The following is a 26,827-nucleotide window of genomic DNA, read 5'->3' on the forward strand; positions in this document are numbered from 1 at the left end:
GGAGGAATAAGATAAGACTTTAATGCCTTCTATCACAGTGAGGAATGTGGAGGAGCCGCTGTGGTGGATATTTATGACAATTTTTGATGTAGTTGTGTGGCTTGCTGCTTTTTTGGTATGACTGTATGGCAAATCAAATTCCTCGTATGTTGCAATACATACTTGGCTAATAAATTACGATTATTCAAGGTGGTCCCCCCTCATCCATGTAAATTCCAGTGAGTACAGGCTCAGTGCCATAAAATGCTCATCATATGTTAACTCACTCATTCCTGGGATCATTCTTGTGAACCTCCTCTGGACCCTCTCCACAGTCAGCACATTCTTCCTCAGATATGCTGCCCAAGATATGGAGCCAGCACATCCTTCCTCCTCAGATATGGTGGCAGCAGATGTGATGCAAAAATTGGACTGGAGATTCACGGGAAAGACAGAAAAGGCCCCTTTAATTATCCATTCTTGGCTAGCATAACAATTCTGTGCCTTGTTAGGGTTAACTCCTCCCACTTCCTCCAAACCAGAGGCGTAGCTATGGGCACTCGCATGGGCCCCAGCTACGCCTGCCTCTTTGTCGGGTACGTCGAACAATCCCTGTTCCAGACGTACACTGGCCCCATCCCCGAACTCTACCTCCGATACATCGACGACTGCATTGGTGCTACCTCTTGCACCCATGCAGAACTCACTGACTTTATACACTTCACCTCCAATTTCCATCCTGCCCTTAAATATACCTGGACTATCTCTGACATCTCCCTCCCGTTTCTGGACCTCACCATCTCCATCACAGGAGAAAAACTAGTGACGGACATTTATTACAAGCCCACCGACTCGCACAGCTATCTGGACTACACTTCTTCCCACCCGGTCCCCTGCAAAAAGTCTATCCCCTACTCCCAATTCCTCCGTCTACGCCGCATCTGCGCCCGGGATGAGGTGTTTCAGACTAGGGCTTCCGAGATGTCCTCGTTTTTCAGAAAACGGGGCTTCCCCTCCTCCATTATAGATGAGGCTCTCACTAGGGTCTCTTCTACATCCCGCAGCTCCGCTCTTGCTCCCCATCCCCCCACTCGCAACAAGGACAGGATCCCCCTCGTTCTCACCTTCCACCCCACCAGCCAGCGGATCCAACATATCATCCACCAACATTTCCGTCACCTACAACAGGACCCCACCACTGGCCATATCTTCCCATCCCCTCCCCTCTCTGCATTCCGCAGAGACCGTTCCCTCCGCAACTCCCTGGTCCACTCGTCCCTTCCTACCCAAACCACCCTAACCCCGGGCACTTTCCCTTGCAACCGCACGAGATGCAACACCTGTCCCTTTACCTCCCCCCTCAACTCCATCAAAGGACCCAAACATTCTTTCCAGGTGAGACAGAGGTTCACCTGCACCTCCTCCAACCTCATCTATTGCATCCGCTGCTCTAGATGTCAACTTATCTATATCGGCGAAACCAAGCGCAGGCTCGGCGATCGCTTCGCTGAACACCTGCGCTCGGTCCGCATTAACGCAACTGATCTCCCGGTGGCCCAGCACTTTAACTCCCCCTCCCATTCCCAGTCTGACCTCTCTGTCGTGGGCCTCCTCCAGTGCCATAGTGAGGCTCGTCGGAAATTGGAGGAGCAGCACCTCATATTTCGCCTGGGCAGTTTGCGGCCCGGTGGTATGAACGTCGACTTCTCCAACTTCAGATAGCTCCTCTGTCCCTCCCTTCCCCTCCTCCTTCCCAGATCTCCCTCTAGCTTCCTGTCTCCACCTATATCCTTCCTTTGTCCCACCCCCGACATCAGTCTGAAGAAGGGTCTCGACCCGAAACGTCACCCATTCCTTCTCTCCCGAGATGCTGCCTGACCTGCTGAGTTACTCCAGCATTTTGTGAATAAATCACCTTAGGACCATGTTGCGTCAGTTGATGCAGGTGTGATATCTCTGCTGTCTTGCTTTCATGCAGGAGATAAGTGGAACAGCTCGCTGGCAACAATTGGCAGCTTTTTTGGTCATTTTACAGAGCCTTGTTACATGTTTGTGTCTCTGAATTTATTTTTAATTGCAGGCTTTTCGCCATTGGTTCTTCTAACGCTTGATGCATTGACCACAGGACTATTGCTTTCTACAACATATATTGATACATCTGTGGACCTGTTTCGGAGATCAGGCCAAGGTATCTATTACTGCCTAATATCTATACACCTGGATGTGAATTCACAGCACGTCTCCAAGTGAATTATCATAATCTTTTACAAAAATGATGGCAATGAACAGTTTGAATTATTAACCTTTGATCTGCCCTTCTACACCAACCTCTTCCCCACCAACCTCTCCCCCGCTCCCCCCCTCCCCCCCCCCCCCCCGTCCACATGGCCTGCCGGATTAAATAGTCCCACATTGATACCTAATTGTGGTGATGCTTTCAAATGAATGAATAAATGAATCTTTATTGTCACATGTAACAAGTTACAGTGAAATCCTTTGCTTGCATACCCAAGATGTGCAAATAGTATCCACATAGAGAGGGCTGACAAAGTTACAAAATATCCCACGCCTGGGGGCTCCTTTGTTGCCCCCCCTTCACGTCAGTCCCCCCTCGCCAGGTCCTGGTAACATCTGGAATGAAGGTTCTGGATGGTGGCAAGGTAGGGGTCCCGGTCGTAGCTCACGGAGATGATTGTAATTACTCTTGGATATTTGCAACAACTTCACATCCCATCTATATACTAAAACTCGTATGTTTGTTTGTTTGTTCCTGAACTACAGCCAAAACGGTGCACGATAGCGTGACAATTTTAGGCCCACCTTACTCACCGTCGTCCCTTTGGTGCTAACGGAAGAAGTTTCATTGAAATCGTTGTTATATTTTTAAAGTTATTCACATTTCAAAGTTTAAATCTACTAGGTAGGGAGAGGGGAGGGAGGGTGGAGGGGGGAGGAGGGAGGATAAGGGAGGATACGAGTGGGGGGGAGGGGAAGGAGGGGAGGGAAGGGGGGAGGAGAGGGTGCTGCACCAATGCAGGGGAGGTTTGGGCCCAACGGGTCCACTTGGTCTAGTGGCTTTTATAAATTAATCTAGATTATAAACCATTCCCGTTTCAATTCCTTCCTCGTGTCCTAATTCAGGGAATTCCTGGCTATGTCCAATGAGAATAACTTCATCACACAGATGAAACCCAAGAATAGTAGCAATAGCTTAACCTGGTGGTTTGTCAATATTGTGACCAATCCTGAGTTCTGGTACTTGGAACATTTGTCTCATGATGCTTTTGTGAAATGATTTGTACGTATCTGTTATTGTTGATTTCAAGCTATTTTATTTTTTTGTTTTTGAGGAACATTTCACAGAATGAAGATTTTGTTGAATCTCCTGTCAATCCTTAGTGATTGTATTACCTTGGGTACCTGGATTGTCCTGAATATCGCATTTTTCATCAATTCTGGTACGTGCTCAAATTTTATTGTGAACATATGAAAATGACGAAGGGTGACTGGAGTGGTGTATGTCAGTCAGTGTATTGTGAGCTGCTTCACCTGGATCGCCAGAACCCATTGTTCTCTGAACAATAGCCCACAACATACAGCAGGGAAACCTGTTTAGACTTTAATGGCTGGTGTTATTACTGTGTGTTCTTAGTCAACTTGTGCATAACAGCTGTTATTGTCTACTGTATATTTAGGTGTAAACTCCAAACAGAGCTAGAGGGCATAGGTTTAAAGTGAGAGGGGAATGATTTAACAGGAACCCGAGAGGTAACGTTTTCACAGAGAGGGTAGAACGTTTTCCAGAACGAACTGCCAGAAATGGTAGTTGAGGCAGATTCAATAAAAACATTTCTAAGTTTGGACAGGTACATGGACAGGAAAGGGTTACAGGGATATGAGCTAGCACAGTCCAATGGGACTAGCATAGATGAGGTGTCTTGGGCGGCATGAATGAGTTAGGTATAAGGCCTGTTTCCATGCTGTCTGACTGACTCTAATGTGGGATGAAATTGCCCTACATTTGTGTCAATTTGTAAAGTGGATGCTCCTTTTGTGACGCAGCACTCTGGGAACAATTCTGCAGTCATGTCTGACCTAACTCCAAAGGGGACTTTTGGAGAAGTGGCTTTGAGAGGAGGATGTCTCAATTAATTTGTGTTTAACATATGGTTGGTTGTGGCACATATCAACTCCTAACCTAGGAAGAGCCTGGTCCTGCTACAATTTGCCTACTGCCACAAGAGGGGATGTGATGGCACTGGCTCTCCACTCTGCATTAGACTACTTGGACAATAAGAACGTGTGCATCAGGCCATTCATCAGCTACAGTTCGGCATTCAACACCATTATCCACTCCAAACGTTATCAACCTCAGGGAATTGCGTATCTGGGCATCCCGATGCAACTGGATCCTCAACCTCCTCATCAACAGACCACAGTCAGCACAAATTGGCAATAACACTTCCTCTTTGATAACCATCAGCACAGGATCACCTCAAGGTTGTGGGCTCAGTTCCCTGATCTACTTACTCTATACCCATGACTGTGTCCACACACAGTTCCATCGCTATCTTTAAATTTGCCATTGACACCACAGTTGTTGGACAAATTACGGAGAATAATAATTCGGAGTGTAGGAGGGAGATTGATAATTTAATGGAATAATGCTGGAACAACATCTTTCTATCAAAGTCAGCAGGACTAAGGAGCTGGATAGGCAGGGTAGATACTTAGATTGTAATTGCTGAATGTTTGCTGTTCTGTTTAGTGCTGCTGGCCATATCCAGCACCTATCAACCAAATATCAACATACAGTCATAAGAAAGGCCAGTTTTTATGTCTGAGTTTTCAGAGACATTTGTTAAAATCCCTCATCATCTACCACTCGTAGAATGGAAGTCCTATTGTACCACAATGTACGATATGATACGATAGAACTTTATTTATCCCAGGTGGGATATTGGTGTGCCAAATGTCATAAAACACAAAATACATGAGACATGAAATTAAAGTGCTGAATGGAAATGATTGGGGATGTGCAAAGATTGGGGAGGTGGGGGCGGGGGGGATGAGGGGAGTCAGTCTACCCCACAACAGAAAGGGGAGGAGTTGTACAGTTTGAGAACCACAGGGATAAAGGATCTTCTGTGGAGTTCTGTGCTGCATCTTGGTGGAACCAGTCTGTTGCTAAAGGTGCTCCTCAGGTTGACTAGTGGGTCATGGAGGGGGTGAGCTGTGTTGTCCAGGATGCTCCGCAGTTTGAGGAGCATCCTCCCCTCCATGACCACCTCCCATGAATCCAACTCCACCCCCAGGACAGAGCCAGCCTTCCAGATGAGCCTTCGCCCTGCTACCCCAGCACACGGCAGCGGAGAAGATGGCACTGGCCACCACTGATTGGTAGAACATCTGCAGCATCGTACTGCGAACATTGAAAGAGCGGAGCCTTCTCAGAAAATACAGACGGCTCTGTCCCTTCTTGTACAGTGCCTCAGCTTTCCTGGACCAGTCCAGTTTACTGTCCAGGTGAACTCTAAGGTACTTGTACTCCCTGCTAAACTGCACATCCACACTATTGATGGGGACAGGGATGTTCCTCTCCTCCTAAAGTCCACCACTAACTCCTCAGGATAACTTATAGGATAAGTTGACGTGAGTTGACCAACGGTATCCTTCAGGAAATTGAATTTCTGTTCGAATTTTTTGCCAGATTGATTCAAGTAATCTGAATTTTAAAAGTGACATACTGTAACTATAATTTCCATAGCACAAAGATAGTTGATATAAGCAGTGTGAATGGTATGTTGTGTCACAAATAATAACACTAAATGGTGCAATTAGAAAAAATGCTTGCAAACAGATTTCAATTCTGGCACAAATTATGTCAATCACTTTGGACCTATTAAAACATTTTGGCTTTTATTTTACAAAGGAGTTGTAGTTCAGAAATAAGGAACTATTATTATAATTATACATGGTGTTGGTTCGTCAAACCTGAGATAACATGCACAATTTTAATCCCCTCAATTGAGGAAGCAATTGGCAGCATTGGAGGGGATTGAAAAGTGGTTCATTGAGCTAATTACTAGGATGAATGGGTTGTTCTGGCTGAGACCTGCTCCTGGGCTTTGGGTGGTGAAAGATGTGGTGAAATAACACTGTTACTCAATGGAGAAATTTACTGCGGTCCTTTTCACAGCAATTAATGGGTGTTGTGGGCATCATTTTATGTAAGCAATGCCCTTCTAAATGGGAGGCAGCTAATGATCTTGATTTGATTTCAGATTTAATTATTAAAACTTATTTTTAATTGCAGGTCGTACACTTAAAACAGAGAGCACTATAATTGTTGCTGCAATTATTATAGGACTGGCATTTCAGGCAGCATGTGCTATATTGTTTCTCCAGCGGTTTTCTACAAGAATCTCAGGTATCTTTTCTGGTCTAATTTGCATGCGCATAAATAAGCAGATATCTCCAAATAATTAGCTTTAATAAAACAAAAAATGAGGAAAATATGATCAATGAGCTCTCCCTAACCATTCCACAAACCTCCATCCCTCCACCTCACAGAGACAGAGGACATCACTCCATCCACAACCACCCTTCCATGTTGCTGTGACCTATGAGATGGTGTCAGTGCGTTTTTGGTCAATTGTGAGGTGGTACGGGATATCTGGAACAATTGTGGAGGCACTGACGCGAGGAATCTTTAGGAAAATGGTCTTGAGAAATGGGAGTCTGTTTTTTTCATGTTTCATATTTCTTCAGTTAAATCTGCTGTGATTTGACATGGAGGTGAGAAACTAGAGAACGATGTATCTCGATTGCCCATTCCCTCTTCTTCCCTTTCCCATCAGGCAAAAGGTATAGAAGTGTGAAAACGCACACCTCCGGATGCAGAGACAGTATCTTCCCAGCTGTTATCAGGCAACTGAATCATCCTACCAGAACCCAGAAGGTATCACAAAATGCTGGAGTAACTCAGCAGGTCAGGCAGCATCTCAGGAGAGAAGGAATGGATGATGTTTCGGGCCGAGACCCTTCTTCAGACAGTCCCTCCAACCCCCTCCCTCCCTAGGAGATACATTTTAACTTTAAAATGTGAATAACTTTAAATATATAACACCGATTTCAATGAAACTTCTTCCATTAGCACCAAAGGGACAACGGTGAGTAAGGTGTGCCAAAATTGTCGCGCTATCGTGTACCATTTTGGCTGTAGTTCAGGAACTCTATCTGACTTAACGAAATTCCGCCTCATCTCCTTACTAAAGGAACGTCCTTTAATTCTGAGGCTATGACCTCTGGTCCTAGACTCTCCCACTAATGGAAACATCCTCTCCACATCCAGGCCTTTCACTATTTGGTAAGTTTCTATGAGGTCCCCCCTCATTCTTCTAAGCTCCAGTGAGTACAGGCCCAGTGCCATCAAATGCTCATCAAATGTTAACCCACTAATTCCTGGGATCATTCTTGTAAACCTCCTCTGGACCCTCTCCATAGCCAGCAAATCCTTCCTCAGATATGGGACCCAGAATTGCTCACAATATTCCAAATGTGGCCTGACCAGCGCCTTATAGAGCCTCAGCATCACATCCATGATTTTGTATTCTAGTCCTCTTGAAATAAATGCCAGCATACGTTTGCCTCCTTACTACCGATTTAACTTTTGGGGAATCCTGCACCACCAGTACTTCCAATTCCTTTCGCACCTTTTGGGCGGCATGGTGGCACAGCAGTAGAGTTGCTGCCCCACAGCGCCAGAGACCCGGGATCGATCCTGACTGTGGGTGCTTGTCTGTACGGAGTTTGTATGTTCTCCCCGTGACCTGTGTGGGTTTTATCCGGGATCTCTAGTTTCCTCCCACATTCCAAAGATGTACAGGTTTTTAGGTTATTTGCCTTTGCCGTGTGTGTAGGTTAGTGTAAGTGTGCAGGGATCGCTGATCGGTGCGGACTCGGTGGGTTGAAGGGCCTATTTCCATGCTGTATCTCGAAACTAAACCTCCGATTTCTGGATTCTCTCCTCATTTAGAAAATAGTCTACACCTTTATTCCGACTACCAAAATGCATGACTCCACACTTTGCTCCACTATATTCCATCTGCCACTTCTCTGCTGACTCTCCCAACCTGTCCAAGCCCTTCTGCAGAGTCCCTGCTTTCTCTGCACCACCTTCCCCTCCACCTATTTTCGTATCATTGTCCACACTGTTGAGGAAAATGTGATAAAGGCCCCAAATGTGTGATTGTTACATTTGTCGCAAAGATAAGTAGGAAAGTAAGTCGTGAGGAGGACATTAGTCATTTATAAAGAGATAGAAAGAGATTAAGTAAGGTGAATTATGGAGACGGGTAAATTTTGGCTTTCCTATGGGTGCCTGTGGGAGTTAAATCTGCAGACATGGGCTAGTATCTGATGTATTTCTGAGCTAATTGGACACTTTATCACGAGCAGCATGACCAGCCAGTTGCTTGAAATACCTTGAACATTGATGCATGAATTAAATTATTTGTGTAAAATCTGTTACAATGGACTTCAACTGTGTTTGTTTTCATTTCTATTATTTGAATTATAGGACTGGCAGTTCGTGCAGCATCGTCTATCTTGCATCCACAGCTGGTTTCTACAAGAATCCCAGGTATCTTTTCTGGTCTAATTTGCATGCGCATAAATAAGCACAAAATGAGGAAAACATGATCAATGAGCTCTCCCTAACCATTCCACAAACCTCCATCCCTCCACCTCACAGAGGCAGAGGACATCACTCCATCCACAACCACCCTTCCATGTTGCTGTGACCTATGGGATGGTGTCAGTGCGTTTTTGATCAATTGTGAGGTGGTACAGGATATCTGGAACAATTTGGAGGCACTGCTGACCTGACTCGAGGAGTCTTTAGGAAAATGGTCGAGAAATGGGAGTCTGTTTTTTTCATGTTTCATATTTCTTTAGTTAAATCTGCTGTGATTTGACATGGAGGTGAGAAACTAGAGAACGATGCATCTCAATTGCCCACTCCATCTTCTCCCCTTTCCCATCAGGCAAACGGTATAGAAGTGTGAAAACACACACCTCCGGATGCAGAGACAGTATCTTCCCAGCTGTTATCAGGCAACTGAATCATCCTACCAGAACACAGAAGGTATCACAAAATGCTGGAGTAACTCAGCAGGTCAGGCAGCATCTCAGGAGAGAAGGAATGGGTGACGTTTCGGGTCGAGACACTTCTTCAGACAGTCTGAAGAAGGGTCTCGACCCGAAATGTCACCCATTCCTTCTCTCCTGAAATGCTACCTGACCTGCTGACTTACTCCAGCATTTTGTGATTACCTTCGATTTGTACCAGCATCTGCAGTTATTTTCCTACCCTACCACAACCCAAGAGCTGTGCTGAACTACTATCTACCTCTTTGGTGACCCACCAAAGTCCTTGATCGGACTTTACTGGCTTTACTTTGCACTAAACATTATTCCTTTCTCATGTATCTATACTCTGTAAATGGCTTGATTGGAATCATATGTTGTCTTTTTCCTGACTGGAGAGCACGCAGCTTTTCACTGCACCTCGGTACAAGTGACAAAAAACTAAATTGAACTGAATTCTGATGAAGGAGAGGTTGTAATAGAGCTTTCCTGCATTACAGATAGAGATGAATAGGGGAGGTCATTCCTTTTGTCCTGGCAGCCATCCCTTTTGGATATTTGAATCATTTATTGTTAACAGCAACATTTTACGTAGAGGGTGGTGAATGGCTAGAATTTGTTGCTGGGGGTGGGGGGCTTGAGGTAGTAAAGACAGTGGCTTTTAAGAGACTTTTGGATAAGCACCAAAATGTTAAATCAAGTTCTTTACCTTCAGTCTGAATAATCACACGTAATACTGGATGAGCACATCAGATTTATTCCACAGTGGGGTTCTTCCCATGAGAATCTCCAGACACAATACTAGTGTCTGAAAAGATCTCAACTCAGGGGAGGGGAAGAACAACTTTTCCACGATTGTTTACTTTTTTATACAGAAAGGAAAAAGGGGCGTAACAGATAAAATTAAGGACCAATTACAAATCTAATACAATTCCCATGGTTACAGAGAAAACAAAATCATTAATACAGGTCACATGCTCAGAAACCAAACCATTAATATAAGTCACATGCTTTCGGGGAAACGCATCAATTTACCTAGAGTGGATTCAAAACTTTTCCTACTTTCACACGCACCCATATAAGGAGTTGTTATTAAGAAAGAAACTTTCTTTATCTCTATAGACGAGCAATCTCGCAGCTGCATGACCTCGCTTTACTGTTTCAATACACAGCACTCACACAGTCAGACAGAGTAGTGGGAGAGGACAAGAGCCCCTATTCTGTATACTCCTTATCATTCGTAAAGGGACAAACACATTCTGTTCCCAAGGATAACATTTCTGCCACAAGCATCCATCTTATTGCTTTCCACTGAAAATAAGCATTCATTTTATATTAGCTAAAACAACAAAAGAAACCATCTCAACTACAACAAAATACAATATGTCTAATTGACTATATCAGCTAATAGCATAGATTCTCATTTGGATATGCTGAGAATGGCAGGATATGGATTATGTACAGGCAGTTAAGAATTGGTCTTGGCATCATGTTTGGCACAGATATGGTGGGCCAAAAGGCCTATTCTTGTGCTGTACTGTTCTATGCTCTATAAGGAAGTATAAAGTAATTTTGAATGCACAAATGTTTACATTGAGTTATTATCTGAGCATTACAGTGTAGGCCAGAAAATCTGGAGAAAATTACAATCGCCCAAGAGCTAATGAGAAATTGTTGGAGGTCTGGTCTGACAAGTCCCTGGGCCTAGAAATACTTTATCCTCAGGATTTAGTAATGACTAGACCAAGTTGGGCCCAAACCTCTCTTGCATTGGTGCAGCACCTTCTCCTCCCCCCCTCCCCTCTCCCCTTTCCTCCCCTCCCCCTTCCCTCTCCCTCCCTGCCCCCCACCTTCTCTCCCCCTCCCCCCACCCCCCTTCCCCTCCCCCCACTCCCTCCCTCCAACCCTCTCCCTCCCTCCTCCCTCCCTCGCTAAGAGATACATTTTAACTTTAAAATGTGAATAACAAAAAATATAACACCGATTTCAATGAAACTTCTTCCATTAGCACCAAAGGGCCAACGGTGAGTAAGGTGTGCCAAAATTGTCGCACTATCGTGTACCATTTTGGCTGTAGTTCAGGAACTCTGTCTGACTTAAGAAATTCCTCCTCATCTCCTTCCTAAAGGGACGTCTTTAATTCTGAGGCTATGACCTCTGGTCCTAGACTCTCCCACTAGTGGAAACATCCTCTCCACATCCAGGCCTTTCACTATTTGGTAAGTTTCTATGAGGTCCCCCCTCATTCTTCTAAGCTCCAGTGAGTACAGGCCCAGGGACCTCAAATGCTCATCAAATGTTAACCCGCTCATTCCTGGGATCATTCTTGTAAACCTCCTCTGGACCCTCTCCAGAGCCAGCAAATCCTACCTCAGATATGGGGCCCAGAATTGCTCACAATATTCCAAATGCGGCCTGACCAGCGCCTTATAGAGCCTCAGCATCACATCCCTGTTTGTGTATTGTAGTCCTCTTGAAATAAATGCCAGCATACGTTTGCCTTCCTTACTACTGATTCGACTTGCGAATTGACTTTTTGGGAATTCTGCACCACCAGTACTTCCAATTCCTTTTGCACCTTTTGGGCGCCTGGTGGCACAGCAGTAGAGTTGCTTGCTGCCCCACAGCGCTAGAGACCCGGGATCGATCCAGACTGTGGGTGCTTGTCTGTACGGAGTTTGTATGTTCTCCCCGTGACCTGTGTGGGTTTTATCCGGGATCTCTAGTTTCCCCCCACATTCCAAAGATGTACATGTTTGTAGGTTATTTGGCTTGGTATAAATGTACATTGTCCCATGTGTGTAGGATAGTGTAAGTGTGCAGGGATCGCTGATCGGTGCGGACTCGGTGGGTTGAAGGGCCTATTTCCATGCCCTATCTCGAAATTAAACCTCCGATTTATGGATTCGCTCCTCATTTAGAAACTAGTCTGCGCCTTTATTCCTACTACTAAAATGCATGACTCCACACTTTGCTCCACTATATTCCATCTGCCACTTCTCTGCCCACTCTCCCAACCTGTCCAAACCCTTCTGCAGAGTCCCTGCTTTCTCTACACCACCTACCCCTCCACCTATTTTCGTATCATTGTCCACACTGTTGAGGAAAATGTGATAAAGGCCCCAAATGTGTGATTGTTACATTTGTCGCAAAGATAAGTAGGAAAGTAAGTCGTGAGGAGGACATTAGTCATTTATAAAGAGATAGAAAGAGATTAAGTAAGGTGAATTATGGAGACGGGTAAATTTTGGCTTTCCTATGGGTGCCTGTGGGAGTTAGATCTGCAGACATTGTCTAGTATCTGATGTATTTTTGAGCTAATTGGACACAATATCATGAGCAGCATGGCCAAACAGTTGTTTGAAATACCTTGAACATTGATGCATGAATTAAATTATTTGTGTAAAATCTGTTACAATGGATTTCAACTGTGCTTGTTTTCATTTCTCTAAAGTATCTCCAAGATTCAAACGATTGCTGTCTATCGCTAAAGTTGTTTTGTTCATTTTGTTCATTTTCAACTTCATCGCAATCATTTCCCGGATGGCATCGACAGGTATGTGCTAAAATATACGATATGATACTGCTACCATGTCCGAGAGATAGTTCTGTAGCCTGACATACTACGGTTGTTCAGTCAAGTAGTTGGTGATCCTGGGCACCAGTGGAGCATCCATCAGCATCTTGGCCAGTTTGCTCCCTAAAAGTGCAGGCTGGATGGTGTTAAAAGCACTGGTAAAGTAAAACTACATGATTCTCACAGTGCTTCCCGGCTTATCCAGGTGAGCATTGGAGCGATTATTATTCTGTATTTATATTAAAAAATAATGAACTCCGTATTCAGCAGGGTGATTGGAATAGAATGAGAATCCCAGTCAGTATATTGTGTACTGCATGACCTGTTCCACCAGCACTTGCCCAGGGAATTGAAAGGGTATTTGTGTTAGACTTTTAGAGATACAGCACAGCAACAGGCCCTCGGACAACCGTGTCCATACTGACTAGCAATCAACCCCATACACTACCACTATCCAACACACTGGGGACAATTTACAATTTTATGAAAGCTAATTAACCTACAAACTTGTACGTCTCTGGAGTGTGGCAAGAAACCGAAGCACCTGGAGAAAACCCACGCAGTCACAAAGAGAAGGTAGGATCTCTGTACAGACAGCACCCATAATCAGGATCAAACCCGGGTCCTTGGCGCTGTGAGGCCACTGTGCCATCTTATTGTTGACCTGAATAGACAATTAGCTCTGTGGCAGTCTGAAGAAGAGTCACCCATTCCTTTTCTCCAGAGATGCTGTCTGACCCGCTGGAGTTACTCCAGCATTTTGTGTCTATCTTCAACAGAACATTGAGATCACTCACAGGAGCTGCAGCTGACAGGATGTGACTGATGGTATCCTGGAAGGAATTTTGATGAGGGCTGTAAAATTTCAGCAGGTTGATTGGGATAATGGAATAGAACTTAGCACAGTAACAGGCCCTTCGGCCCACAATGCCTGTGCCGAACATAATGCCAAGACCATCTATCTACCTGTGTTTTACCCATTCCCTGCACATCCATATGCCTATCCAAAAGCCTCTTAAATGTCACAATTGTATTTGCCTCAACTACCAACCCTAGGAGCATGTTCTGGGCAATCGGCACCCTCTGTGTAAAAAAAGGGTGCCACGCACTACTCCTTTCATCCTGGAAAATTGGTTCTTAAAATTGGTATTTATACTATCTATACCCATCATAACTTCATATACTTATATCAGATTTGCCCGCAACCTCCAGTGTTCCCCAGAAAACAAACCAAGTCTGTCCAGCCTCTTCCTGTAGCTAATAAGCCTTAATCCAGGCAACATTCTGGTAAACCTCTGCACCCTTTCTAAAGCCTCCACATCCTTACTATAATGAGGCGGCCAGAACTGCATGCAGTATTCCATATCCTGACGTGAGAGGACGTTGGCGCTATTTGTTCGCCGCTTCTCCGTCAGGATAGTTTGTCTGTTTGTTTTTATGTCTTGACTGTTTTTGTAAAGCGTCTTTGAGCAATTGGAAAAGCGCTATAAAAAATAAATGTTTATTATTATTATTATTATTATATGTTGCCGAGCTAAAGTCCTATAAAGCTGCATCATGATATCCCGACTCTTATACATAATGCCTGACCTAGTGAAGGCAAGTATACAATATGTCTTCTGTACCATACTATCTCCTTGTGTTGCCACTTTCAGGGACCTATGGAGTTGGACCCCAAGATCTGTCTGTACATCAATGCTGTTGAGGGTCATGTAAATGTTCCCCATATATTTGACCTCCCAAAGTGCAACACCTCGCATTTGCTCGGCTTAAAATCTATCTGCAATTTCTCTGGCCATTTCTGTAACTGATCTATATCCCGCTATATACCTCAACAACCATCCTCACAGTCTGCGACCCCAGCAATCTTGGTGTCATCTGCAAACATGCTAAGCAACTGTTTACATTTATGTCCAAGTCATTAATATACATCACAAACTGCAGTGGTTCCAGCACAGATCCCTGTGGAACCCCACTGGTCACAGACCTCCAGCCTGAATATTTTCCTTCCACTACAACCCTCTGTCTTCTATCAGTAAGCCTGTTCTCAATCCATACAACCTAGTCCCAGTCAATCCCATGCATCTTAATCTTCTGCATCAGCCCACCATGGAGGACTTTAACAAATGCCTTACTAAAATCCATGCAGACAACATCCACCCCCATCGATCTCCTTCGTCACCTCCTCAAAAAAACTCAATCAAGTTAGTAAGACACAAACTTAGATGAAGGGATTAAAAGTAACATTAGCAAATTTGCGGATGGCACAAAGCTGGGTGGCAGTGTGAACTGTGAGGAGGATGCAATGAGGATGCAGGGTGACTTAGACAGGTTGTGTGAGTAGGCAGATGCATGGCAGATGCAGTTTAATGTGGATAAATATGAGGTTATTCACTTTGGTGGTAAGAGTAGGAAGGCAGATTATTATCTGAATGGTGTCAAGTTAGGAAATTGGGAAGTACAAAGAGATCTGGGTGTCCTTGTTCATCAGTCACTTAAAGTTAACATGCAGGTACAGCAGGCAGTGAAGAAATCTAATGGCATGTTGGCCTTTATGACAAGAGGAGTCGAGTGTAGGAGCAAAGAGGTCCTTCTGCAGTTGTACAGGGCCCTAGTGAGACCACACCTGGGGAACTGTGTGCAGTTTTGGTCTCCAAATCTGAGGAATGAAATTCTTGCTATTGAGGGCGTGCAGCGTAGGTTCACTAGGTTAATTCCTGGAATGGCGGTTCTGTCGTATGTTGAAAGACTGGAGCGACGAGGCTTGTATACGCTGGAATTTAGAAGGACGAGAGAGGATCTGATTGAAACATATAAGATTATTAAAGAATTGGACACGTTAGAGGCAGGAAACATGTTCCCAATGTTGGGGAAGTCCAGAACCAGGGGCCACAGTTTAAGAATAAGGGGTAGGTCATTTAGAATGGAGATGAGGAAAACCTTTTTCAGTCAGAGAGTTGTAAATCTGTGGAATTCTCTGCCTCAGAAGGCAGTGGAGGCCAATTCTCTGGATGCTTTCAAGAGAGAGCTAGATAGAACTCTTAAAGATTGCGGAGTCAGGGGGTATGGGGAGAAGGCAGGAACAGGGTACTGATTGTGGATGATCAGCCATGATCACATTGAATGGCGGTGCTGGCTCAAAGGGCCGAATGGCCTACTCCTGTACCTATTGTCTATTGTTTATTGACTATTGACCTGCCATATGCAGTCAGGGGATAAAAAGTCACATTAAATTTCAAGTTTCCCAATGAAACAAAAGTGTAACATCAACTTTATTGGTATATCATTAACATAAATTAATAGGTTAAAAATAAAATCCTGTAGCAAATGTGTTTCACTTAAGGCTAATGTACGTCATTAAACTGGGATGTAAAGACTATTGAGCAGAGTAGTTTTTAAAGCAAAAAGCAAACTGATGAAGGAATTCATTGGGTCAAGCAGTATATTTGAAAGTAAAAGGATGGTCGACATTTCAGGTCGAGAATCAGTCCTATTGCAGGGTCTCAACCCAAACTGATGGCCGGCAAAATCTCCCAAACTGCCTCTGATTTCATCATGTCTGGCGATCTGCCCTCCACAGCCTCCAAACGTATCGTTTCCCAGAAACACACTCTCCCACTCGTCAAAATATCCTCTCCACATCCACTCTATCGAAGCCTTTCACTATTCGGTAAATTTCAATGGTTGGAGAGGACACTTGCCCTTTTGGAAATAGTGGCGTGAGATCGTTTACTTCCTCCCCAAAATCCCATGGCTGCACCATTCATTTGGAGAAAGTGAGAGGAGTCGCAAGAGAAGTTGTTGAGGGTGAGAATACATTTCACTCGGAGAGTGTTAGTAGAAGAAAATTGTGTGGGTCTTTGTTAAAGAGAGAAACAGAGGGCCTTGAGGAAGTGTTTGTGGCACTTGCAGAGATGCCAAGTTTTGGGCAAGACATTAACCCAAGAGCCCCTCTGTGTTCCATGTGCTCTTCGGGAGGAAGTAAACGATCTCACGCCACTATTTCCAAAAGGGCAAGTGAGTCCTCTCCAACCATTGAAATTTACCGAATAGTGAAAGGCTTCGATAGAGTGGATGTGGAGAGGATGTTTCCACGAGTAGGAGAGTCCAAGACTAAAGGTCATAGCCTCAGAATTAAAGGACGTGCCTTCGGGAAGGAGATGAGGAGGAATTTCTTTAATCAGAGGGTGGTGAATCTGGAATTCATTGTCACAGAAGGTTGTGGAGGCCAAGTCAATGCATATTTTTACGGCAGAGATAGATAGTATCAGCGGTTATGGGGCGAAGGCAGGAGAACGGGGTTAGGAGAGAAAGATAGATCAGCCATGATTGAATGTTGGACAATGGGCCGAATGGCTTAATTCTGCTCCCATCACTAATAAACTTATGAACCACTGCCTCCATATCTGAGAACATAGGACAGCACAGTGGCACCACAAGTAGTGCAGCTGCCTGGCTGATGCGGTAACTGTTGTTCCATTCTGATCTTCAGTGCTGTCTGTTCAGAGCTTGCATGTTCCCCTCATGACCGCATGGGTGTTCCCCTGGTTCTCTGCTTTCCTCCCACATCCCAGAGTCATGATGTGGGTTGGTGGGTTCATTGGCTTCACAAATTATCTACACCTGCAGGTGAACAGCAGGAGATTTGGAGGCATATGTGAGAGAATTAGTTACAGGGAAAGTAGAGAGGGGATCTAGAATGGAGTCATTGGGCTGAATGAATACAAAATATGAAACTGGAATCCACAATGCAGCTTGTTTGGTTTCTGTCACATTAATGTTTGTTCAGCCCAGCTCAGTGCATACTGGTTCCCTCCTCCTTTCCTCCATTTGTGACTGCATTTAAAATACTTCATGGGTGGTGAAAGGTGCAGTGAAATGCCAGATTTCTGATTTTCAGTGGAGAAATTCACTGCAGACCCTTTCATGGCAATTGACAGGTTTTGTTAGTTTCCACCAAAGATAATAGAGTAGATCAAGATAGACCACTCGACCCTAAAAACTGTAGTATGTCATGACGCCATTTTAATAGGCAGAAACATTTCAAAAGAAAAATAACAAAAATCTGTGAGTTGATAGATGAGATATATTCTGCATTTTTATGTTATCATCACACATACTGTTCCCCAAAACACTGATTACACTGTGAGAGGCAGAGCGAACGGTGGGTTTTGCTTACTAAAATGGCAGTCGTTACGCTCCTTTGCGTACTACACTTCAGTATAGGCGATTTCGACGGAGTGGTTCATCTTGCTCCTCTAGTATCTTTGGTTTCCACCTTCTGATAAGAGAGGCAGCTAACAGGCATTGACTCCATCTACACCTCGCACTGCCTCAGCAAGGCCAGCAGCACAATCAAGGACAAGTCGCACCCTGGCCACACCCTCTTCTCCCCTCTCCTATCAGCAAAATGTATCGAAGTGTGCAAACGCACACCTCCAGATTCAGGGACAGTTTCTTCCCAGCTGTGATCAGGCAACTGAATCATCCTACTTCAACCAGAGAGCAGTCCTGAACTACTATCTATCTCGTTTGTGAACCTCAGACTATCCGTAATCAGACTTTGCTGGTTTTATCTTGCATGAAACGTTATTCCCTTATCATGCACTGATACACTGTAAATGGCTCGACTTCTAATCGTGTATTGTCTTTCCGCTGACTGGCTAGAACGCAACAAAAGATTTTCACTGTACCTCGCTCGGTACACATGACAATAAACTAAACTAACTAACGATTTTCATTTGGGTTCATATTTTGTTATTCAAATTTCTCTTTAATTGCAGGCCTTACAATAGAGAGCATTGGAATTGCTGCTACATCGTTTGTGGGACTGGTACTTTCTCTAACATATGCCATTATGTTTCTCTGTTGGACATTTAAAGGGTTCCCAGGTATCTGATATTGTCTAATTTGCACTTAAGCATAAACTTGCGGGCATTTCGAAGTGATAAGCGTTAGCAAAGCAAAGCATGACCTATTAACTCCTCCCTGCCACCCCAGGCACACCTATCCCTCCAACTCACCAACAACTCCTGGAACTTGTGGAATGTAATGACCCCACATTTTGCCCAGTTGTGAAGTGGTGCCTCGGAATGACACAAAACATCTGGAAGACAATAGGTGCAGGAGGAGGCCATTTGGCCCTTCGAGCCAGCACCGCCATTCAATGTGATCATGGCTGATCATTCTCAATCAGTACCCGTTCCTGCCTTCTCCCCATACCCCCTGACACCGCTATCCTTAACAGCTCTATCTAGCTCTCTCTTGAATGCATTCAGAGAATTGGCCTCCACTGCCTTCTGAGGCAGAGAATTCCACAGATTCACAACTCTCTGACTGAAAAAGTTTTTCCTCATCTCAGTTCTAAATGGCCTACCCCTTATTCTTAAACTGTGGCCCCTTGTTCTGGACTCCCCCAACATTGGGAACATGTTTCCTGCCTCTAACGTGTCCAACCCCTTAATAATCTTATACGTTTCGATAAGATCTCCTCTCATCCTTCTAAATTCCAGTGTATAGAAGCCTAGTCGCTCCAGTCTTTCAACATATGACAGTCCCGCCATTCCGGGAATTAATCTAGTAGCATTCCGGGAAGCATTCTGGCCTGACTCCAGCAAGGTCATCTTTGGAGAAATTACCTTGATTAGAGGCTCTGAGTTCATGCATGATGGCCACATCGTACTGTGGAAGTCAATTTAGAGTTGGGGACTGAGGGTAAAGTACCCTTCGATCTGTTAGGGTGGGAAGCAAACCCTCCTCCAAAGCAACGTCAGGCAGAACCTGAGGGGTGTCCGCACTCACACCTGATTGTGGATGAATGGAAGTATTCAGTTTAGTTTAGAGATCTACTGTGGAAATAAGCCCTTCGGCGCACTAGCTTGGGAACTGCAGGCCAGTGAGCCTGACCTGACACCTGTGTTCGGAAAGTTATCAGAGGGTTTTCTGAGGGATGACATGTACATGCATTTAGAAGGACAAAGACTGATTAGGGATAGCATGGTTTTGGACATGGGAGGTCATATCTCACAAATCTGATTATGATCACATCTTCAAAAAACACAAAGGTTGATGAGGGCAGAGCTGTAGATGTTGTACATGGATTTCAGCAAGGCATTAGACAAGATTCCGCATGGTAAGCTGCTCTGGAAGGTTAGATCACATGGGATCCAAGGAGAGATAGCTGAACGGATAGAAAAGTTGCTTCATGGAAGGAAGCAGAGGGTGATGGTGCAAGGTTGCTTCTTGGACTGGAGGCCTGTGACTAGTGGTTAATGCCTCAGGGTTTGGTGCTGGGCCCGTTACTGTTTGTCGTCTGTATCAATGATTTGGATGAGAATGTACATGGCAAGATTAGCAAGTTTGCAGATGACACAAAAGTGGGTAGTATTGCAGACAGTGAACATGGTTGTCAAAAATTGCAGCAGGATCTTGATCAGTCGGGCAGGTGGGCTGAGGAATGGTTGATGAAATTTAATACAGTAAAATGTGAGGCATTGCATTTTGGGAAGATTAACATGGGCAGGACCTACACGGTGAATGGTAGGCCTCTGTTGTGGAACAGAGGGATCTAGGAGTGCAGATGTATGGTTCCTAGAAAGTGGGGTCACAGGTAGCTAGGGTAATCAAAAAGCTTTTGGCACATTGGCCTTCATCAATCAGTGTATGAGTATAGCAGTTGGGAGGTCATGTGCAGTTGTACTGTATAAGACGTTGGTGAGGCTGCGTTTAGAGTCTTGTGCTTAGTTCTGGGGTATATGTCATCGGAAAGATGTCAAGCTGGAAAGGGTGCTGGGAAGATTTACAAGGATGTCGCCAGAACTTCACATATTTGCTCGACTTTCAGGCTCATGGTCTCTTGTGTCTCCAAACTTTGTTTGCTATTGCATGCATTGAATAATTTGTGTCAATTTACTATTTAGTTTTTTCAAACTATTGTAATTTTGTTCATTTCTCCACAGCTTCTCTAGAGGACAAATGGTGGTGGTGGTGGCGCCTGAATATCTGTCACATTGTGTCTCTTATTACCATCCTCATTGCTTTCATTTGCTGGATTGCATTTAAAGGTATGTACACAAATTTTCTTTATTTTCATGAAATGAGAAACTATATCAGATGGTTGGAGTGAATGAAGTATCTCAGTCAGTACTTGGTGTCTATGTTGCCTGAACTACCTGCACCTCACATTGTTTGACCCAATGTAGTCAATAATGGAAGACCTGTGATATCTGGACTTCCAGAAGGTATTTGATAAAGTCCCTTGTAAGTTAAAACATGAAATGGAAGGAATATGGCAATGGATAATTGGGTCCATGACAGGAAGCAGCAAATAGGAATAACTTGCAAGATACAAGTCGTCAGGCTTTGATTAATGGTGTCCTACAAAGATCTATGGCAGACACAAAAAGCTGGATTGACTCAGCGGGTCAGGCGGCATCTCTGGAGAGAAGGAATGGGTGACGTTTCGGGTCGAGACCTTTCTTCAAAGATCTATATTGGGGCTGTAACTTCTCGCAGGCCAACTTGGGTGATTAGATAGAGTCACAACCAAATTTGCCTATGGTGCAAAGATGGGTGGTATAGTAACAGGGTGAACTGTTTGCATCAAATATTGTCAATTGCCTTGGACCTCAAAATGAGAGAACTGAGTATTTTTTTAATGTTTTTTTTTGGTTTAGTTTATTGTCTCATGTACCGAGGTACAGTAAAATGTTTTTGTTGCTGTTATCCAGTCAGCGGAAAGACAATACATGATTACAATCAAGCCATTTAGATACATGTTAGTGTATAGATAGATACATGATAAGGGAATAACGTATAGTGCAAGGTAAAGCCAGCAAAGTCGATCAAGGGTAGTCCAAGAGTCACCAATGAGGTAGATATTGGTTCAGGACTGCTCTCTGGTTGTGGTGGGATGGTTCAGTTGCCTGATAACAGCTGACCACATGGGTTTTCTCCAAGAACATTGGTTTCCTCCCACACTCAAAAGATGTACAGGTTTGTAGGTTAATTGGATTGGTATCAATGTAGATTGTCCCAAGAGTGTGTAGGATAGTGATGGTGTGCGGGGATCGCTGGTTGGTGCAGACTCGGTGGGCTGACGGGCCTGTTTCCGTGCTGTAACTCTAAACTAAACTAAACTGAACACAAGGGGACAAAAACAGGTTCAGAAAAGGAGGGCAAAACTTGTTCTTGAGCTGGATAGTGGGCACTTGCAACAAGCTAAGGTCCGTAGAAGGTGATGATCCTGTTGGATAGGTAAGGTCCACAAGTAGTGACTTGTGAGGACGAAAGAAAGGCTGTGGGGAAGACAGCCACAGACCTAGGCACCTTGACTCAGATGCTTATCTAATTTGTATCAAAGTGCTTATGTATAATGATACTTGTACTGAACTGTATACAAAAATGAATTTCACTGTGACTCAGTGCATGTAACAAATAAAGTCCAATAACCATGACCAGTCTGAAGAAGGTTCTCAACCCGAAACGTCACCCATTTCCTTTTATCCAGAGATGCTGCCTGTCCCGCTGAGTTACCCCAGCGTTTTGTGTCCATTTTCGGTGTAAACCAGCATCTGCTGTTCCTTCCAACAGATAACCATAACCAGTAAGGTATAACAATAGACAATAGGTGCAGGAGTAGGCCATTCGGCCCTTCGAGCCAGCACCACTATTCAATGTGATCATGGCTGATCATTCTCAATCAGTACCCCATTCCTGCCTTCTCCCCATACCCCCTGACTCCGCTATCTTTAAGAGCTCTATCTAGCTCTCTCTTGAAAGCATTCAGAGAATTGGCCTCCAGTGCCTTCAGAGGCAGAGAATTCCACAGAATAACAATTCCACAGAATTCGGCCCATCATCTACTCCACCATTCAATGGCTGAACTATCTCTCCCTCCTAACCCCATTCTCCTGCCTTCTCCCCATAACCCCTGACACCCATGCTAATCAAGAATCTATCTGTCTCTGCCCTACAAATATCCATTGACGTGGCCTCCACAGCCTTCCATGGCAAAGAATTCCACAGATTCACCGCCTTCTGACTAAAGAAATTCCTCCTCTTCTTCCTAATGGAATATCCTTTAATTCTGAGACTTCGACCTCTGGTCGTGGACTCTCCCACTCATGGAAACATCCTCTCCAAATCCATTCTATCCGGGCCTTTCATTATTCGGTAAGTTTCTATGAGGTCCCTCCCCCTCATCCTTCTGAACTCTAGTGAGTAGAGGCCCAGTGCCGGCAAACGCTCATCATATGTTAACAATGCTGTTCTACATTGTGTGTTTTGCTGTATTAAATGTACTGTTAAAAAGCGAGACTGTGTGAACACTCAGTGTAATTCACTCAGTGAGTTCATTGTTGTGTATTATAGGTGAACGTTGTGACAGCAACTTTTCTACCTGGATACTGCTTGCCCCGTCAATGCTGGGATGTCTGTTAACATTATCCATGGCACTTCCAGTTGGCCACTGTAAGTATCAAGATCATCAAAGCAGTTTCTGAAGGATTCAGTTTCAGTGAAAAGTTTCCCCCCAGCCCTGCTGAAACTTCAGTTTCTGAAAGGACGCAATTGTGAGCAAATCTCCAGAATGCAAGAGCAGGGTGGTAACGCTACAATGATATCAAACATTAAATTGGCAACTAAGCGCCTGGGAAGAGAAGGAATTGTTTACGTTTCAGGTCGAATCCCTTCGTCAGAGTGAGAGTCAGGGGAAAGGGAGATATAGACGGTGAGGTAGAGTTTCCTTTTCCCCTGACTCAGTCTGAGGAAGGGTCTCGACACCCAAACGTCACCCATTCCTTCTCTCCAGAGATGCTGCCTGTCCCGCTGAGTTACTCCAGCATTTTGAGTATCTTTGGTCCGGTTCCATGCTCTGTGACTCCAACAAATTTGTCCTTTCTGTCCCTGACTGGTTGCTGGCATTCAATTTTCATTGCTAAAGATATTGGAGTCAGCATTGTTTTCGATGTTGGATATCTGAGAGGGTTTGTGGGTGGGGTGTATTCTGAGCCACCAATATCACCGTGTTACACCATGACTGGCTCAACTCCAGTTCTCTACTGACCAAGCATAACCATTTTCCCAGCTCCTTGCTCTCGGCCTACCCCTGTTGCTGACTCCTAGCACAGGTCACACAACTCATTGCGTTCCCGATCTGATGGCTGTAACAGCCACCCATATCCCAACTACCCAAGGGCCCACATCATTGAAGAACGAGAGGGACAGAGACCCCATTGGAAGATTAAAATAAAAGAGCAAAGCAGAATCAAAGTAATACTTCTTTGAGACGAGAGATGGGGCACAAATAATCTCTGACCATAGAAAAAAAAATTGGAGTAACTCAGCAGGTCAGGCAACATCTCTGGAGAAAAGGAATAGGTGACTTTTCGGGGTGAGACCCTTCAGACTCGGGTCGAGACCCAAAAAGTCACCTATTCCTTTCCTCCAGAGATGCTGCCTAACCCACTGAGTTATACCAGCTTTTTGTGTCTACGGTTTAAAGCAGCATCTGCAGTTCCATCCTGCACATAATCTATGAAAATATTGTGTATCATGCAAGCGGAGTTGATGAAAAATTATTTTATTCATCATAGGCAGAAACAATGGAACTGGCAGAGACAACCGCACTGAAAGAGAACAGGTATTTTATTGAGATAAATTCCTGCTGTATTTTTTGGGGGGGTTCAAAATGATCGTTTACCTTGCCCTCTCTCTAGCTCTTATACATACAAACACTCATTGAAAACTTCCTCTGTGTTTATAATGCTTATCTATCAGACATTGACACTGTCAGCCCAAAGGAAATCTTGATCTCGAGCTTCTTCTTCTTATCATGTCCACACGTGCTAGATATTGTGTATCATTGTTCTCTGCGATGTCCTCAGCTTTGCAATCGTGCTCCAATGGAGGACATCTCAATAGGTGCTCCATAGTTTGTGGTTCAGTGTCACATATGCTGGTGACATCTTCATTGTCTAACCCCACTTCTTGAGAGTGTTTTTTACAATGACCTATTAATACGCATGATATGTGGGGGGTTGAATTTAATGTCATCTGCACTTTCCTGTACTGTTTTTCTATTTCCATGTCTGGACACGTCCCCATGTAAATTGTGGACATTCACCAACTCTCCAGATCCGTATCTGGCTCTGCAGATTGTGTCTGGTCTTCTCCATTTGCATTATTTGTTGCCACCTCCGTCCACCCACTCTCCCCCTCTCTCTCTGTCTCTCTTTCCCGTCCATATATTCACTGTTCGACTGTGAAGATTTGTCATCACATTTCAACAAATGCTTTGTGTTCATTTTGTTTATTTGTAGGGTAATGGAGAAGGGCAAGAATTGCAAATTATGAGATCAGAGCCTGCAGCTGAACCTGAAAATCCCCAGCACGGTTAAAAGGGACACTCACAATCAGGGCAAATTCTGTGAACCTCATGTAGTCGGGGACCTGGAAAACCATTCCCTCCAACAGTGGGAAAATAGTGCTCTGCAGCTGAATGTGGTCTTACCCTGGGAGAGGACAAAATTGCGCTTATCTCATCTCTTGGCCTCAAGAAATGTAATTCTTGATAATCTGCCAAAATTGTCACAGGCGCCTGAATCATAGTTTTAAGGTACCATGCGAGAAGAGCCAGGAGGTCTAATCTATCCAAGGATTTGTGTGAAAATCGGATCTCCACGGTACAGTTACCATGCAGCGTGTGCCTCAGAAGATAGTCCTGACTGCATTCTGGGAACTGAAGAATGGTCTTGACCCTTTTCTCCAGGGATGCGGTCTGACCCGCTGAGTTACTCCAGCTTTTTGTGTCCATCTTCAACTCAAATACAAACTTGCACACATGCCTGAACTGCTCTGCCTGCTGAGCACAAGTTCATTGCCTGCCAGATTGCTAGCCTCGGGATAATTCTGTATTCTGCTGGTACTGATCCCTGCCATATCTTGCAATGTTCTCTCTGCGGCTGCCCAAACTACTTGGCTGTGTCCCTGGAGGTCTCTGTGGCTCCCTTGCACAATAATGTTCCCTGCCGGGACTGTCAAGGATTCCCTTTCCCATCGTTGTTCTTGAAGCAGCAATCTTTTCCAACGCATGTATTTGCTTGTATTTTCGAAAGGCTTGCTTCCCTTGACACAGCAGAGAGATGACGTATTGGCAGCTGTTAGATATCAAATGTAACATCCGTCTTTCATCAGTTTTATGATGATATTGTGTTTGCATTCTGCCTCCTCACAGTATTCAGTTGAAACACAAGTTCCTTTCTTTACCTGTTTATTCAATATGTACAATGAAATTACCCAGTTACAGAGTTTACGGACAATAATCATTCATATATTGAGCATTATACCCGCAGTATAATAACAAAATCCGTGTCATCCATTGTTAAGGTTACACACCAGTCATAAGTATTTTTAACCAATCTACAAGCATCTCTTATTTCTCACCAATTTCTCACCAGCAAAGAACCAGCCCTTTTGGACCATCAAGTCAATGCCAACCTGTTATAATCATAATCATACTTTATTAGCCAAGTATGTTTTGCAACATACGAGGAATTTGATTTGTCATACAGTCATACCAATAAAAAGCAACAAAACACACAAAATACATTTTAACATAAATATGCACCACAGTGACTCCTCCACATTCCTCACTGCGATGGAAGGCGAATGAAAAGTTCAATTTCTTCCCTTCTTTATCCTCCCACGGTCGGGGGCCTCGAGCCTTCCATTGTCAGGGTGATCTTGGCTCCCACAGCCGGCGGTCGAGCCCTCCACATCGGGGCGATCAAGCTCCCACATCAGAGGGATCTTAGCTCCCCACGCCGGGCGATCAGACCCAGGGTCGGGGCTGGTCGAACCTCGTGCAACTTGGAGCTTCCCGACGTCAGTCTCTACCTGAGACTGCGAGCTCCTCGATGGTGAAATCCGCAGGCCGCGTTTGGAGCATCGATTCCAGGCAAGGGATGGTAAGTCCATATCCCCGCGGTGGGGCTCAAAGTCAGTCTCGAGCAAGGCCGCCAGCTCCATGATGTTAGGCCGCAAAGCGACTGGAGTTACGATCCAGAAAACAATCGCAACTCTGGCAAGGTAAGAGATTGCAAAAAAAAATCCCCCTCCCAT

General features: G+C 44.5%; 1 protein-coding gene across 2 annotated transcripts in view; it reads left to right on the forward strand.

Moving 5' to 3' along the window:
* Positions 1-26,827, forward strand: part of LOC144603200 (uncharacterized) — a 54,729-nt gene that overhangs the window by 25,974 nt on the left and 1,928 nt on the right. Inside the window, exons 8-16 of one of the 2 annotated variants that reach the window (XM_078416385.1) lie at positions 2,060-2,167; positions 3,330-3,437; positions 6,296-6,409; positions 8,561-8,623; positions 18,490-18,597; positions 20,665-20,769; positions 23,078-23,176; positions 24,301-24,347; positions 25,027-25,416. In XM_078416385.1, coding sequence (XP_078272511.1) covers positions 2,060-2,167; positions 3,330-3,437; positions 6,296-6,409; positions 8,561-8,623; positions 18,490-18,597; positions 20,665-20,769; positions 23,078-23,176; positions 24,301-24,347; positions 25,027-25,104 — 830 coding nt within the window. In that variant the 3' untranslated portion in view covers positions 25,105-25,416. Of the gene's footprint in view, positions 1-2,059; positions 2,168-3,329; positions 3,438-6,295; positions 6,410-8,560; positions 8,624-18,489; positions 18,598-20,664; positions 20,770-23,077; positions 23,177-24,300; positions 24,348-25,026; positions 25,417-26,827 lie in introns of those variants that run through there. The other variant, XM_078416386.1, reaches the window with a different exon arrangement.

Source organism: Rhinoraja longicauda, chromosome 19, assembly GCF_053455715.1.
Source record: "Rhinoraja longicauda isolate Sanriku21f chromosome 19, sRhiLon1.1, whole genome shotgun sequence".
NCBI lineage: Eukaryota > Metazoa > Chordata > Chondrichthyes > Rajiformes > Arhynchobatidae > Rhinoraja > Rhinoraja longicauda.